The 16,558-nt window shown below is 42.9% G+C and overlaps 1 protein-coding gene across 1 annotated transcript in view; it reads left to right on the forward strand.

Annotated features, from left to right (window-relative positions):
* Positions 1 to 10,464: 10,464 nt before the first annotated feature.
* The window catches only part of VKORC1L1 (vitamin K epoxide reductase complex subunit 1 like 1), a 69,514-nt gene continuing 63,420 nt past the window's right edge, over positions 10,465 to 16,558 (forward strand). The window contains exon 1 of the mRNA XM_046667140.1: positions 10,465 to 10,827. Within this exon, the coding sequence (XP_046523096.1) occupies positions 10,481 to 10,827 (347 nt within the window). The 5' untranslated portion in view covers positions 10,465 to 10,480. The remainder of the gene's footprint in view (positions 10,828 to 16,558) is intronic.

Here is a 16,558-nt window from a genome sequence, read left to right on the forward strand (position 1 = left end):
ATTGCAGCCAATCAGCGTGGGGTCCACTCATTGGCATCTTTGAGAAGCTTTGGGGACCAGCAGCTGCAGGGTCTTGACTCATTCAACGGGGGCACTAGCAACGGTGGAAGATTTATAGGCAGTGACAGCGATTCAGGGAAACAGGACAGAGGCAGTGTTGTACCTGGGCTCAGAGAGGCACTTCTGAGGACCTGTGTGGATGATGACTGCACAGTCCTGGTTCAGTGAGCAATGAAAAGATTGATCATGGTAATGAGGATAATAATAGCTAGTATTTATGTAGCATGCCAGGTACTATTCTAAGTGCTTTCTCTGTATTTATTCACTTAGTCCTCCCTACAATCCTATCAGGTAGATATTATTATTAGACTCCTTTTACAGATGAGAAACTTAGGCTTGATAGTTGTTATGGGGCAGATTGCATTTTCCAAAGATGGCTGCCACAATATCTCCTAACCCATATGCTATTCTCCAATGTGACCTTGATCCTCCTACCATTGAGAGATGGGGTCTATTCCCCTTGACAAATAAAAATGGCAAGCAATAGGATATATTGGAGTATGCAAGGAAGCCATTTGGTATAAACCTAATTCGGCCTGACTTTGTTTTTTCCAAAAGGGCCTGACTGTGGCTGTTGAGCACGCATTGTGTATCTGCTTAGACATTTCCTATGGCCAGAACAAAGGCCCTTGAGATAAAGGTGCAACTTCCCCCGACATTGGCATTTCCTTAGGGATAAGCATCTTTCCTTAGGCTAGGAACTGATTGCTGCACTCACCTTTGACCACCCAGCTCACCTGTGACCACTCAGCTGGAGACAAAAGACTGCCACCCTGCTGTGTTCACTGAGACAGAAGACCTACCTGCTGTGTCCATCAATCGATGTGCTGACAGAGCAGTCTCACGACTATTGTAAAAGGGACATTTCAGTCCTATGTGAAACATCCTCTCTGGGGGTATATAACCACTCTGTGCACCCCACTTCTTTGGTGCACTTTCTTCCTTCGGGAAGAAAGGCCCCAGGTTATAATTCTCAGATTTAAGCTCAGAATAAACTCACCCAAATTTTCATTTATAGATTGCTTATGGATTATTTTCGTCGACACCCTCCACTTGAATCTGGGCAAGCTTCTGACTCTCGTAACCTATAGAATGCAGTGGAAATGAGGCAATGTGACTTTCAAAAAAGGAGATGCATTTTTCACCTTGTTTACTAGAATACTTACCCTGGATCCCTGAGTTGCCGTAGAAGCTGTTTGACTGCCCTAAGACTACCATGCTGTGAGGAAGCTCAAGCTACACTACACGGAGTGACCACATAGAGAGGTCCTGAAACTACACAAAAAGGGAGTAAAAGAGATACCCAGCCAGTCCCAGCTGCTCTACCCGCCTGCTGTTCCAGTTCCAACCACTTGCAGGTTTCAACTACATGAGAGACACTGAGCCAGCCAAGCCCTTCCTAAACTCCCAACCCACAGAAACAGTGAGAAATAATAAAATGATGGCTGCTGTTTTAGGACATTAAGTTTTAGGATAATTTGTAATGCAGCAATAGATACATGACAAGAAACTTACCCATAGCTTGTAAGTGGTAGAGCTGAGATTTGAACCATCAGTCTGGTGAACGAAAAGACAGTACGTGCACACATGAAGACACTTTTTTTGAGATCTCCAGATATACCTGGGAAAGGAAACTGATTCTTGCATAATCATCCAGTCTTCAAAACTCATATGGTTCAGTTATAATTTTAAAGTGACTTTGTACCAACAAGTTGATAAGGTCTGGTGTATTCAAATTACACAGCAAAGTCAAACTTTTTCTTTTAAAAAATATGTTTGGCTTCTTTCTAGCATGTGAATGACAAGAGTCACAAGTGCTTTTCAAAGACTGACCCTGGAGGGGAGAGGCTGGTTAAAAAACATAGATTCCTGAGTGCTACCCAGATCTCTGAATCTGAATCTCTTGGAGGTAGGAGCAGGAATCTGAATTTTTAACAACTCTCCAGCTGATTCTTATGCAAAATAGAATTTGAAAACAATTGCTCTATAGCCAACATCATTTAACCTGGAGAATATTCAAGGTAGGGCTTTAATAATTACCCTCCCCAGGAAAATCATGCACTCACCATTCCTTCAATCAATGTTACCACCTGAACTTGCCTGATCATAAGGATCACCTAGAGAGCTTGACAAAATACGCATTCCTAGGCCTCTCCTCTGGTGGGCATCAGGTATGAAGCAAAGCCCAGGAATCTCCATTTTAAATTAGTTATTGAATGTTCTTCTAAGTAACTGCACAAATTGAGATGTTTCATGGAGTTATTGGAATATAGATCAGTTATATTTTGGATAGCATTTACCCAATATGATAATTTTAGTTTTCAAATAGCAGTTTATTTTAAGCCATTGCTTCTGGAAGAATTTAATTTCACCAAATGCTGCATTTTTCTTTTACCCATAGAGACAAGGATTAAGATAACAAGAGTTAGCATTTATTGAGCACTTACTATGTACTAGGCACCATGCGTATAATCCTCCTCAAACCCTCCGAGGCAGATACTGTTGCCATCCCCATTTTGTGGATGAAGATATTGAGGCAAAGGGAGGTTAAGTACCTTTCTAGGCAGCTGGTAAAGAGGCAGGACTGTGATTCCAACGCATGCTCTTAACCAATGCAACAGTGCCTCTCAGCCCTTATTCCAGACCAATTCCTCCAATGCTCAAAATGTGCCTTCATTCAATATGCTTTTGTGAAATGTATTTCTTACATAAAAGAGAAGGTTTACCTTGTGCAGTGTGCAACTTGTGACTGCAAGATTGCTAGAAGAGGTCTTGTTCCTAACACACACAGGCCTCTTCTAAAAAATATTTTCTATACTAGCAAGAAAAGATCACCAACCAAATTACAAAAGAAGGTAAAGCCTTTTGCTAATTATTTGTGAATAATTTATTCTTAGGCTTCCTGTGAATTGTTGAAAACTTGCATAAAGTATCTTGGGAAGTCTCTAATTAGGAAGTTCTAAAGTAAACAAAATGATAAACATTTCTAGGAGTTATATTTGAAGACAACTGTTTTAATACAGTCCCACTAGGAATTAAGCATCTTGGCAAGGGTTTATTTATTATGTTTTACTCTAAACAGAAAGCATGTACTCTGATTAGCTCAAAAGTGTTCTTGTTCTCATGAAGTTAAGAAAATGTACGCAAGAAAATACAGTGTGGCACGCAGGGAGAGCCAGGTACAGCTGATGCTTGATTTCACTGATGGCTGGAGTGTGGACCATGGGCAAATTAAATCACCTCATAATGGATGGTATATGAGCCTCTTCAGAGAATCTCAGAAATCCTTAGGGAGAGAAGCCTGTAAAGTCAGGGCTTACTGAAGACGCGCAGATTGAGTATTCAAGGTGATAGAATGCGAGAGAATACAGAGATATTTAGGTCAGCCAAGCAGGAAATAGCCTTGAAGAGCAGGGGGATGTCCCAACTTGTCTCCTGCTAGGACTATAGGGAAAACATTGATTAGGGCACAGCAGGTCTCCAGGGAGAGACTAGGTTTGGTGAGTAAGAATCAGAGGTAGAAGGAAAGAAGGGTGTTTCAGTTATTCTTGCTGCATAATGTATAACCCCAAAACTTTAGAGGCTTAAAATAACAGGTTTTTTTTCATAGTTGTGGAAATTGACTGGATTTGGCTAGGTGGTTTTCACTCGGGCGTGTCTCTTGTGCTGTTGCCATGGCTGGGGCTGGAGTCATCTCAAAGGCTTCTTCAGTCCCATGTCTGGTGACTGATGTTGGCTGTCAGCTGAGACCTGGGGCTATTGGCTGGAAGATCTAAACGCAGCCTCTCCATGTGGAGTGGGCTTCCTCACAGCACAGTGCCTGGGTTCAAAGTGCAAGCATCCCAAGCAGACCACGGAGAAGTGGTATCACTTTTATGATCTAGCCTTGGAAGGTACAGAGCATCACTTTTGCCACAATCACAGACCTTCTCAGATTCAAGGGGAAGGAACATAGACCCAACCTCTTGATGGGAGCAGGGTCAACATCACAATGAAGAAGAGTATGTGGGATTGGAGTTCTTGTTGCAGCCATCTTGGAAAATGCAATCTACCATAGAGGCTAAGTATAAAAGCAGAATATTGGAGTTTAAGATTTCAGAAATCTGGCTATTCAAAAGGATCACAAGGGCCACTCCTGTGAGCAGCTTAAGTGGAATGAAAGCAAAGGTCATCAAAGTTGAGAAAGATATTGGACAATGAGTCATGGGAATGGCATGGCCATCCACATGGACACTGACATCCTCAAGAAAGCAGAGGACTTGAGAGAGGGGTGGTGAAGGCAGAGGGGGCAAAGACTATTGTGAAAGCTGTCTGAGTTTTTGCCTTTTGTTCTGGGGTGGTGAAAAAAGTAATCTCTGTGGGGAGGACTTCTATTTTACTTGGGAAAAGATAATTGCTGTGGGCCTATTGTTTTTGCAAAGATACTAGTAGCTAACATTTTTTCAGTGCTCATTCATTCATTCATTCAAAATGTACTTACTACTCTGTGGTCAGGTCCTGTTCTAGGTGCTGATACAGTACTTAACAATGCAGGCAAAGATCTCTGCCCTTGAGGAATTTACGTTCTAACAGGAGAGACAGACAGAGATTTTTTTTAAAAGTCTAATACATATTATGTTATATGGTGGTAAATGCTAAGGAAAAAGAAATCCAAATTCTCTGTGCATATTAGCTTACAGCACAGGAGTTAAGAGCGTGGATTTGGGAGCCAGAATTCTGGGGCTTAAATCCCAGTTCTGCAACTTACTAGCTATGTGATTTTTAGAAGGTTACTTAGCCTCTCTGAGCCTTAATTTCCTTATCTGTAAAATGTAAAAAATAATGATTCCTACATCAAAAGTTGTTGTCAGGATTAAATGAGTTAATACAGGTAAAGAACTTGCAGCAGGATGACAGGGATGTGGGGCCTGGTGGCAGAAGTCATGGGCTGGGGCCAGCCCCGTGGCCGAGTGGTTAAGTTCGCGCACTCTGCTGCAGGCAGCCCAGTGTTTCGTCAGTTCGAATCCTGGGCACGGACATGGTACTGCTCTTCAAGCCATGCTGAGGCGGCGTCCCACATGCCACAACTAGAAGGACCCACAACTAAGAATATACAACTATGTACCGGGGGACTTTGGGGAGAAAAAGGAAAAAAGAAAATCTTAAAAAAAAAAAAAAAGAAAAAGAAAGAAGTCATGGGCTTTGGGGTTCCTACTGGAGCTCTGGGATCAAGCTTAGGCTGGTGGTCAGGGCACCTGTGCTGGGGTTCATGGATCTTGGGAGGAAAGGACTCCAGTGGAGACACATCATGGGGGCCTCAGGCTGCCCTGAGGTAGTGTCTGGGATGGCAGCATGCAGTTGGAATCTCAGCAGACTTCAGAATTTAACCCTGGGTCCCGCCTACTGAAGCCACAGGGAAATATCTGTTTTCACCTTGAGGCAGGAACGAGGAAAGACCTTGAAACTTGGTTATACTAATAGAGTGGAATGGAAGGGGAGGGTTGGTGAATAATGTATTCATTACATTCTGGTAAGAAACAGAGCATCCATATAAAATTGAGTGGTGGTTTCTCAGAGGGAAGCCACACAGGCTGGTGGAAAGAGGGAGCGCATGAGAATCAAATAGGTCTGGGTGCTGACTCAAGCTCTGCCTCTTACAGTAATTGGCTTAGTTACTTACCACTCTGAGATGTACTTTTCTCTCATGAAAAGTGGAGATCATGATACCTACCTTGTGCAGAGCTTATGAAGTTTAAATACAACATATTGAAAAAGCCTTGTGTTGACACATTGCCTAGCATGTAGATATGTGCTCAATGGACAGCCTCTTTACCTGGTGGGTCAGCAGGTCATCTGTGTACATAGGATGTTTACTGGTCCACTCCTCATCCAGTATTTAAAAATGAGCATTTCCTGATAATACTGACAATACTGACAGTACTGACAATAATGAAATGATATCAGCATCCATTATCCCTTGAATGTGAAAATGACACATCCATCAACAGGACATTCACTCTGAGTGGTGTTTTCCTGAAGGGCCCTGGGAAGCCTGGGCTGTCACAGACTCTGCTATAGAAAGATTTCTGGCCAGTTACTGCCATGCTTTGAGGGTCCTGCTGTATCCTTGCTGTGACCTTTCCCAAAACTTTGGCAGAAAATGTAGAGTACAGCTTTGTAACTCAGCAAAGCAAATTTGGGGTCATGAACAAATTCACAGAAACATTTTTGGATTTCTAGTTCTGACATGGTGGTTTAAGCCAACACAGAAAGTGTTAGCGTACTGGGTAAAATGTTCTAAGAAAAATTGTTTAAACACATAGTTGAGCTTGGCAGGAAGAAAGGTGTCAATGAAAAAGAGACCTTAAAACTGCCATAGGAAATGGAGTGCTGAAGCTGCAGAGGCCCAGGGGGATGGGATGTGGCTATGGATACTGGCCCCAGAAATTGGGGTGATGAGCTGGAGCAGAGATCCCTGCCAGCCTGAGTCTGGTCCTCCATGAAAGCGAAATGGGGAAGAGGGTCTTTAGGAGCACAGAGGGGGAGGTTTCCTGAATGAAGCAGCATTTAAGCTGGTCTCTTTCATTCACCCGTTCTCCATGTAATTCTTGAGCACCTGCCATTGTGCCAGGCACTGCAACCAACTGCTGGGAATACGAAAGACCCAGTCACTGTCCTCATGGAATTTGCAGTTGATGGAGCAATTACAATGTGAAGGCTCCTCTGTGTACATATTTTTAAAATAACAGCTTTATTGAGATATAATTCACATACCAAAAAATTCAACCTTTTAAAGTTGTTTTAGTATATTCATGGAGTTGTGCTTCCACCACTACTAATTTCAGAACATTAGATTACCCCAAAAAGAGACCCCATACTCATTAGCAGTCACTCCAACATTTTCTGTCACCCCAGCCTCTGGTTACCATTACTCTACTCAGATCTCTCTCTAGGTATTTGCCTATTCTGGACATTTCATTTAAAAGGAATCATACAATATGTAGCCTTTTGTGTCTGTGTCTATCTTATTTCACTTAGCATAACGTTTTTAAGGTTCATCCATGTTGTGGCGTGTATCAGTATTTCATCCCTTTTTGTGGGATAATGTTCCATCGTATGCATATACCATATTTTGTTTATCCATTTGTCAGTTGATGGACATTTTTCGCTATTAGGAATAATGCTGCTGTGAACGCTCATGTACACGTTTTTGTGTGGACACGTGTTTTCAATTCTCTTAGGTATACCCTATGAGTAGAATTGCTGGATCACGTGCTAAGTCTATGTTTAACATTTTGAGGAATTGCCAAATTGTTTTCTGAGGGGCTGCACCATTTTACATTCCCACCAGCAATGTATGAAGTTTCAATCTATGTACAAATTTTGAAGTTTACATTCTTGGCTTGGCACAAAGTGACCACCAAGAACTGTGCCCCCCAGCCAAAAAAGGCCTTAGCTGCCCCTTGGCACTACAGAAAAGCTGGTGAACAGCTTTGCCTACCGGGGAGCCGAGAAGCTTCTCCTGTACAGCAACAAGGGCTCTTCTCTGTGAGCCCCTAACAGGGACAGCCTCACCCAGCTTCCCCCCACAATGTGAGCTCTGTGAGGCAAGTGCTGTTGATCATCTTCTCTGCTATGGTCCCAACCCCTGCAACTGTGCCTGGCACATAGTGGGTGCTCAATAAACATCTGTGGAACAAATGAATGGATTAGCTTCCTGCTTTATTTGCCCAGTTACCCCTGCCTGCTTCTGGGAACAGCACTTTCTTGTTCTTCGGGAAGACTGTTCTTTCGTAGAATCTCTGGTGGGTCTGGGGGTTCTGCCATCCCCAGCACTCTTTCTTTCTAGCTACTGGGCCCATGAGTGACCTAAGTCTGGTCAGTCTGCTGGAATTCTCCACAGGATTTTTAAATTTGGATTTAAGGTATGAGAAGCGGTCTCTTTCTGGCAGGAGAAAACAAAAATGCAAGACAGGAACTATGGGGGCCACTTTTCCTTCTGTATGCAAAAATCAGACTTGAGAGAACAAAATCCACACATACAAGTGGGAGAGAGAGTACTGACAGGGTTTGAGTCCCTGGCCTGGTGAGCAGGGTTTGTGTCACCGGAGTCCTGACTATTACAACAGAGGTGAGAAAGCCTTCCAGGAGAAAGAGCTATCTAAGCTGTGGATAAGTAGGAGTTGGAAAGCTCCAGGGTGAGAGGCAGTGGAATGTGTATGAGGAATTCTAAGAAATTTCTTCTACTGTTCAGCCAGATGATCAATAGATCTCATTAAGAGAGTAAAGGATTCCAGAAGGGGGGAGTCATAGGAGAATGAGTCCACTTAGATTTATGAAAACCAGTAGAGAGTTCAAGCGGTGATCTTTCTGAGGGTTGTGGTAGGCAGCCTTTGGGATGGCTCCCAGTGATCCTCTCTCCTGGTATTCATGTCTTTGTCTAATTGCCTCCCTTTCAGCATGGACTGAATGTAGGGACTAGCTGCTGCTGCTTTTTTTTTTTTCCAGCTTTATTGAGATACAATTGACACATAACATTGTACAAGTTTAAGATGTACAAGATGTGCTATACATATATATTGTGAAATGATTACCACAATAAGGTTAACATATCCATCACCTCACAAAATGACCTTTTGTGTGTGTGTGTGAGAGAACATTAAGATTGACTCTCTTAGCAACTTTCGAGTATACAATACAGTATTATTAACTGTAGTCACCATGCTGTACATTAGATCCTCAGAACTTACTCATCTCATCATAATTGGAAGTTTGTACCCTTTGACCAACATCTTCCCATTCCCACCCCCACCTCCCTCACCCCCACCAACCACCAATCTACTCTCTGTTTCTATGAATTCAGCTTTTTCAGATTCCACACACAAGTGAGATCATACAGTGTTTGTCTTTCTCCGTCTGACTTATTTCACTTAGCATAATGGCCTCAAGGCTCATCCGTTTTGTTTCAAAAGGTAGGATTTCCTTCTGTTTCATGGGTGAATAATATTCCGTTTTATGTACATACCACATTTTCTTTATCCATTCATCCTTTAATGGACACTTAGGTTGTGGACTAGCTTCTAAGTAGTAGAATATGTAAAAGTGATGGGCTGTCTCTTCCAAGATTAGGTTACAAAAAAGACTGTGAGTTTCATCTCCCTCTCTCTTATCCCTTGCGCTAGGGGAAGATAGTGCCATCTTATGGAGAGGCGCAAGTGGTCAGGAACTGATGGATCCAGCCAACAGCCAGAGAGGACCGTAGGCCTGCCTGCCAACCCGAGTGATTGAGCTTGAAGGAGAATTTTCCAGCCTTGAGATGCCTGCAGTCCTGCCAACACCTTGGCTGCAGCCTTGTGAGAGACCCTGAGCCAGAGGACTCAGCTAAACGGCACCCAGATTCCTAACCCACAGAAACTGAGAAAATAAGGGTTTTTTTTTTTTGTTGTAAGCTGCTTAGTTTGGGGTAATTTGTTACCCAACAATAGATTAATACAAGGACATTGATTCCTCAAAATCACTATTTTAAAGCTTCTGAAATCTCTTTGAGAGCTGCAACCAGGAAAAAGCTAGCATTCTCCAAGAATGGTGTGTTTCTTTCTTCCTAGGGACAGTGAGAATAACACACAGGTGTTTTCCTTTTAGTTTTGGCCACCAGGAAGCTCAGAGCCAAATTTATGGCTCAGTTTTAATAATTATGCAAGACCCTATGGCATGCTTATCTGTATTCTTACACCTGGTCTTTTCCTTTATTCTGATTTGTCTTTTTCTTTGACCTGAGTTTTTAGTTCATTTTTGTATTTTTCTATATTACATGAATTATTTTAAGCCATCTCAAATTCAGCTTACAAAGAAGCAAGGCATTCACAAGTAATTTTTCAAAAATATTTAAGTTTGCACCTGTTGAACACGAGGTGCCTGGAGGTGGTGGTGAGGAAGATCAGGTCATGAAAGCGCGGCTCTGGAGGTCTGGGCATTGGTCAGGGTTAATTTGGACTGGGTCGGAAAATATCAAGTGATAATGACAAAAAAGGACAAAAGGATGGCAATTGATCACCACCCCCGGGGCGGGGGGGGGGGTGGGGCGAGGACTTACCCAGCCACACACTGTCATATCTTTGAAATTTATTCATTGCACCGGGTTCCCCTAAGGCCCTCCCGCCCCGCCCCGCCCCGCCCCGCCCCGCCCCGCCCCTCCTCCCCTGGAGCTCCGCCCCTCCCTTCTCCGGGCCCCTCCCCTCCACTCCCCTCCCCGCGGCCCCGCCCGCCGCGCGCCGCACCGCCTCCGTCTCCGCCTTGGGGCCGGGCCTCCGCGGCGGTTGCGCGCCCCACCCTCTCCCTCCGCGCCCGCGTTGCGCCTTCTCCGCCCCGCCCGGCTCTCTCCTTTCGGGGCGGTTGGGCCGCGCGCCTGTTGGGGCGGGGCCCGGAGGAGGCAGTCGAGCCAATGGGGCGCGGCGGCGGTGGCGGTGGCGGTGGAGGTGGCGGCGGCGGTAGCGGCGGTGGCTGGGTCGGGCCCCGGCGGGCGGCGGCGGCTGAGGTGGAGGCGGAGGGAGGCGGAGGCGGCGGCGGCGGCGAAGGAGGCGGTGGCGGCGGGAAGATGGCGGCGCCCGTCCTGCTGAGAGTGTCGGTGCCGCGGTGGGAACGGGTGGCCCGGTATGCCGTGTGCGCCGCCGGGATCCTGCTCTCCATCTACGCCTACCACGTGGAGCGGGAGAAGGAGCGGGACCCCGAGCACCGGGCCCTTTGCGACCTGGGGCCCTGGGTGAAGTGCTCAGCCGCCCTTGCATCCAGGTAGCCCGGCTAGGGGGAGCGGGCGGGGAGCGGCCGAGCGGCTCGGGCGAGGGCAGAGGCTGGGGGTGGGGAGCGCGCGGCGGGAGCTCGGGCCTGGGGGGCGGCGGGGACCGGGCCGCGGAGGGACCGACCGCGCCGCGAGCCTGTCGAGGGGCCAGGGGGAGGCTGCCGGGGGCTCTGGCCTGGGGGACGGCCCGAGTTCAGGCCGCTGGGGGGGAGGTGGCGGGGCCGCGAGACCGGCGAGGAGGGATGAGGTGGCAGAGTGCAGCCCGGAGGCCGGAGCGGACCGGGAGCAGTTGAGCAGGCTGGGGCCGGGCTGGGAAGGAGCGAGAGGGGTTCGCGCAGGGTAGGTCCCGGCCAGCTTGACGGATTTCCTAGTTTTCGCTTGTGGAGGCGGGTCGGGGTTGTGGGACCCTGCTGGAGGGAGCAGTGAGGTCAGTGTCCACCCCTTGTCCCGGATCGTTGCAGCCCGAGGCTGTGCGGCCGGCGTGGGCTGCGGGCTTGCATTTCCCACTGTCTTCCCGGTGCTAGGACAGGTGTTTCCGTGGTCAGGCCTCTTTGTACTCTGTAGCGCTAATGAGAATTTGCAGACTTCTTGAAACGGTGACATTTGCGGGCAAACACGAATTTGACCCTACTCTGGAAGAAGATACCAACACTTAACATATCTGATTTCTTGGACTCCACCTTGTATATTTCAGTGTGCCTAGGAAGGGGAAATGGCCTGAGCTTGGGTCTAATTTAAGCTTAATTTGAGTAAAATATGAGTATGTCATGTATAGTGATGACATTTTGGGCATTAGATGACTTTTAAACGTTGTCTAATGGGATAAGGGGTATAATAGGATACCCACAGAAGATTAAAAACACGCATTGCTAATCTGGGGTGATTGGTTTGTTTTACTGATAATTTTAGGTTTTTTTAAAATGTAGTTGTTTATCTGTTACATTTTATTTTCTGCATTAGGTTTTTCTAGGCAAGTTACTTTGAAAAAAAGAGGAATTTACATCTTAAAAAGTGGCTGCTTTTTTTTTGAGGAGGGTTCATTAAAAAAAGTAGCAAAAGTGAAAGAAATTATCTCAAAATTGATAGGTTACAGTTTTCATAGAGACATACTTTGCCTAATATTTTGAATTTAAGTCACATTTGAGCAGTTTCTTCTTCTGTTGCTCTGTAAATTGCTAGGTAGACAGTAATGTATAGCTCACTAGTTTATTTTGACCTACATATTGGTGATTACATGAACAAGCTGGCACTGGAGTTTGTCTTGTTACTATTTACAAACTTCAGACTGCCTATCTTTTTCACTTAGGCAGCCTTTTTCATGGACCAGGTGGTCTAACTCATTTGCCCTTAAACCAAAATCTTGTAGCTTTTTAGTGGGAAAATAGTCATCATTATTGCTACATTAAATATAATGCATTTAGAATGTAGGTATCAGTTAACAGTTAAAATATGTCAATGTGACAGAAAGCTCACATTCGTTGTTGGGTATTTTGAACCAAGTTAATAGACTTAATAGACTCTCAGATACCTTTTGAGAACCACTGAGTATTTTATGCAAACATTTTAATGTTATTTTCACTATCCATTGGACAGGATTTTTATACTTAAAAGTACCTTGTACCCAAAGTTAGTTGAGTGAATACATAATGAAAAGACTGTCCAGCAGTATATTTCAAGTGTTTAAAAAAAGAAGAAATAAAAATGACTTTGTGTAATAGATTAATAGGGAATTTAGGCAGAATTATTACCAATTTTTTTTTAATAATTTTATTTTTGTTATTCTTGTTTATGGTGTTTATCTTTGTTTTTTTAAAGATTTTATTTTTTTCCTTTTTCTCCCCAAAGCCCCCCAGTACATAGTTGTATATTCTTTGTTGTGGGTCCATCTAATTGTGGCATATGGGACGCTGCCTCAGCGTGGTTTGATGAGCAGTGCCATGTCCGCGCCCAGGATTCGAACCAACGAAACACTGGGCCGCCTGCAGCGGAGCGCGCGAACTTAACCACTCGGCCACGGGGCCAGCCCCACCACTTTTTGATTTTAGAAACACTGTAGTCTATAATAAGCTTACCTGCACCTTTTAACATTTAGGCATGGAAAAAGTGCTTTATGTTATCCAAACTGTATGTTTAAGTTCTTAAAATTAACTTTCCTTTAAAAAAGACTGTTTATGAACCATGTGATAAATATAGACTATAAATATTTTCAGTTATGTATCCTGCAAGATCCAGGTTTGTGCTCTTTTTTCTTTTTAATAAAGCACCATAAAATAATACAAATAACATCAAGTAGAATATTAAAAGTATGTGTAAGACTAAAAATAACTGGATCTCTTTATAGTTTTAAATGTGAATTTAATATGTTGTGACTGAAACTAGTGTTTAATTGTGTAACTGTGTACTTAAAATATTTTAAATTTGATGCTCACTAAAGGAGGATAGGTAAGAAATAAGACATGCTAATAAGAGGAGTAAATAGCTTATTTGCCTTGTACACAATAAAATTACTTTCAAGAAATTTATTCAGTTTGATAAGCCTGTTTGTAAACTACTTGCAAAACCATATGTATATGTAATATATATGTGTGTGTATATGTATTACGTATATATTTAATGGAGATACAGAAATTTGGAAATTAAAGTAGCTCGAGTCTGATTTATCGACCAATTTTCTTTTGAAAGTAGGTAGTATAAACATCATTAAAAGTTTTTTGTCATGAAAAAGTGAAAAAGGCTTTAAATAAAAGCAGATTATTGGAGACCTTTAGTTCTTTTTATTTGGCATAAGTATTGATTGCCATTTGTAGTAGTATTTAAAAATGTGACTATTTTAGGAAAAGAAAGTTTGAGTCCAGGTTTGAGTGAGTACAATTGACGATAAAGGATGAGAAAAGATAACCAATGAAAAGAATCCTGAGGAAAGTCCTCTGCCGGAACCCACTGTTGACTCATGACTTCTGGCTCCTGAGATTCACTGTATTCTCATTTCTCAGTCCTTAAGGGTCCTAACAGAATGGAGATTAATGAGAGGATCTTCAGGGGGTTGTGTGTCTGTGTTTTGGAAGGCGTCGTTATCTAAAGGAGTAGTTCCCAGACTTTTGGATTTCATAAGAAATCTTTCCCCCCAAATTGGGCGGCTGCAACAGTTGCCAGTTTTTTTGTTCTGCCAGGTATAGCCGATAAAAACAGCAACAGTAACCCACACCAATATCTCCTGTTGTTATGATTTCATTTAAAGAAAGGATATTTTAACTCAAACAATTTGGAAGAACAGAATCTCAGAATAAAAGACGTTTAAATTGAATCATTTAGCTTTATTAAAAAGTTTACTTTCTTCTCATTTTTCCTTATTTTTATATAAATTAGTGAAAAATCTGCTGCAGACCTACACCAGCCTGCCAGCCAACATTAAGTAACCCCTGTCTGGTGCACTGAGCTCAGATCCAAAGATTCTGGGTGGGCTCCCAGCTCTGCCACTTGTTGGGTTGTGGCCTCAAACTAGTCACTTAGCTTCATGGAGCCTCAGTTGCTTCTTGTGTTAAATGGGGATATTAAAACCTGTTTTGCCAGATGAATGGTAGGATTAAAGATGATACAGTGAATAAATACATGGATGATACCTGGAAAAAAAATATGTAATCAATTAATTATAGCTGTTGTCATTGATTAGAGGTGTTACTTTTTTTTGCAGGTTTAATAATAAACAGCTTTAAGTAGTATAAGTTTTTTGTTTTCGGTATAGTCATTTATTATGTATTCTAAATGTAAATTGTTTTAGTGTACTTTTTTTTTCTGCTTTTTCTCCCCAAATCCCCTCAGTACATAGTTGTATATATTTTAGTTGTGAGTCCTTCTAGTTGTGGCATGTGGGACGCCACCTCAGCGTGGCCTAATGAGCAGTGCCATGTCCGTGCCCAGGATCCGAACCAGCAAAACCCTGGGCCGCTGAAGCAGAGCATGCGAACTTAACCACTCGACTACAGGGCCGGCCCCCATTTTAGTGTATTTTATTGCTCACTCTATGGCATAGTATAAAGACTTAAAGTCCATTTAAAACAATTTCAGAAATGTGGCAAGAGAAACAAAATAACATGCAGAATATTTTTTGTAAGTAATCCCTGTAAGTTACATTAGGTGCCTTCTGAGAAGGGTTTTATATAAAAATAGTACAAATGATCTTGGAAGATTAATAGGCTTGACAAATTTACAGTTGTTAAAACTGTAAAAATAGTGTTTGAAAACCAAGTCCTCAAAAAGTTGTCTTATGTTACCAAATGTTGGACTAGTAGGGCTCTCATCTCTTAAAAAAATAGTACCATGTATTTGCTACCTCCTTCATTGAGATCTTACCTTTTTAGAGTTAGAATAGAACCTAGAAGTTTTTGCTGCTCCTTGCTTTGTCCAGCTAGACTCGGAGGTTAAATGACTTGCCCAGGGTAACAAGGTGGCAGGCTGGGACTGGAAGCCTGACTTCCAGAGTGCTTGTTTAGAGTCCCCGCCTCCATTTTTTAAGCGTTTTTTGAAAATACTTCAAATTCAAAAGATACCAAAGCATACACAGTGAACAGTCTCCTTCATATCCCTTCCCCCATATATGCAGTTCTCCCTCTCCATAAACAGCCATGGAACTTTCCAGAGCTGTTTTATGCATGTACAGGTACAAATATGACCATATTCTCCCCATTTCTGAAACATGAAATTCTCGTATTATATATTCTGATCTGTACCTTCATTTTTGCTAGCATTCTTTCTATCACCATCATACTTTTAAGTGCTTGCATTCATATTTGGTGGGATGTTAATAACTGCTAGTAAAAGAAAAAAATAAGTGCTAGTAAAAGAAAATTTGTTCTAGTAGTTTTCACTAAGATGAATTTAATAAATAAAATATAGATTCTTATGTTACCATTGTTTCTTGATATGGACATTTCAGAAGCGGTATGAACTCATAGAGTACAAGAGGAATGGAGAGATATCACACAGAGGTGAATCTGGCCTGCCATGTGGTAGAGATAAAAAAAACCGTTAATATTTAGACAGTGCTTACCGTGTGCCAGACAGTGTTCTAAATACTTTATGTATATTATTTCATTCTCATAATAGTGCTGTGAGGCACTTTTATCACCTTTTTCCAGATGAAAAAACCGAAGCACACAGAACATAAGTGAAACTTGATTTAGATGGTACAGTGGCAGAGGCCTGATTGTAACCCAGGCAGTCTGGCTCAAGAGTTCAGGCTCTTTACCACTACTTTAAATTCCATTTAGATCTACTATTGATATAGTGATACCTATATTGGCCAAATTTTTTAAAATATGCAAACATTGGTGCCTTTTTTCTTTTATATCTGTATGCCAAAAACACCTAGAGTTTGTAGAATACCTTTTGCTTGTTTAGAGCAATCTTTTTGGAAAAGCGGGGACATTACTATGAAGGCGTGGTATTCAGGAAGAAGTGAGTTCCTGGATTGTTTGCCTTCTAAGCCTAAACTTGTGAAGATAAGGCATTTGTCATAGCTAATGAATGAACAGATATGTATGGGGTGAGCTGTCAGGAAGACTTAACAGAAGAGCGAAGGGAAGAAAGATGAAGTGGATCTAGGCACCTGGAGGTGACGTGGGGAGGGGTCAAAAGAGTTAGCTTGAATTTTTACTGGGGTGGGGTAGACCTTTCTGAGAGAGGTGTTGAGTCATAGGGACCTACCGCACATAGAAACAGGAGAAT

This window comes from Equus quagga, chromosome 7 (assembly GCF_021613505.1).
Source record: "Equus quagga isolate Etosha38 chromosome 7, UCLA_HA_Equagga_1.0, whole genome shotgun sequence".
NCBI classification, from domain to species: Eukaryota; Metazoa; Chordata; class Mammalia; order Perissodactyla; family Equidae; genus Equus; species Equus quagga.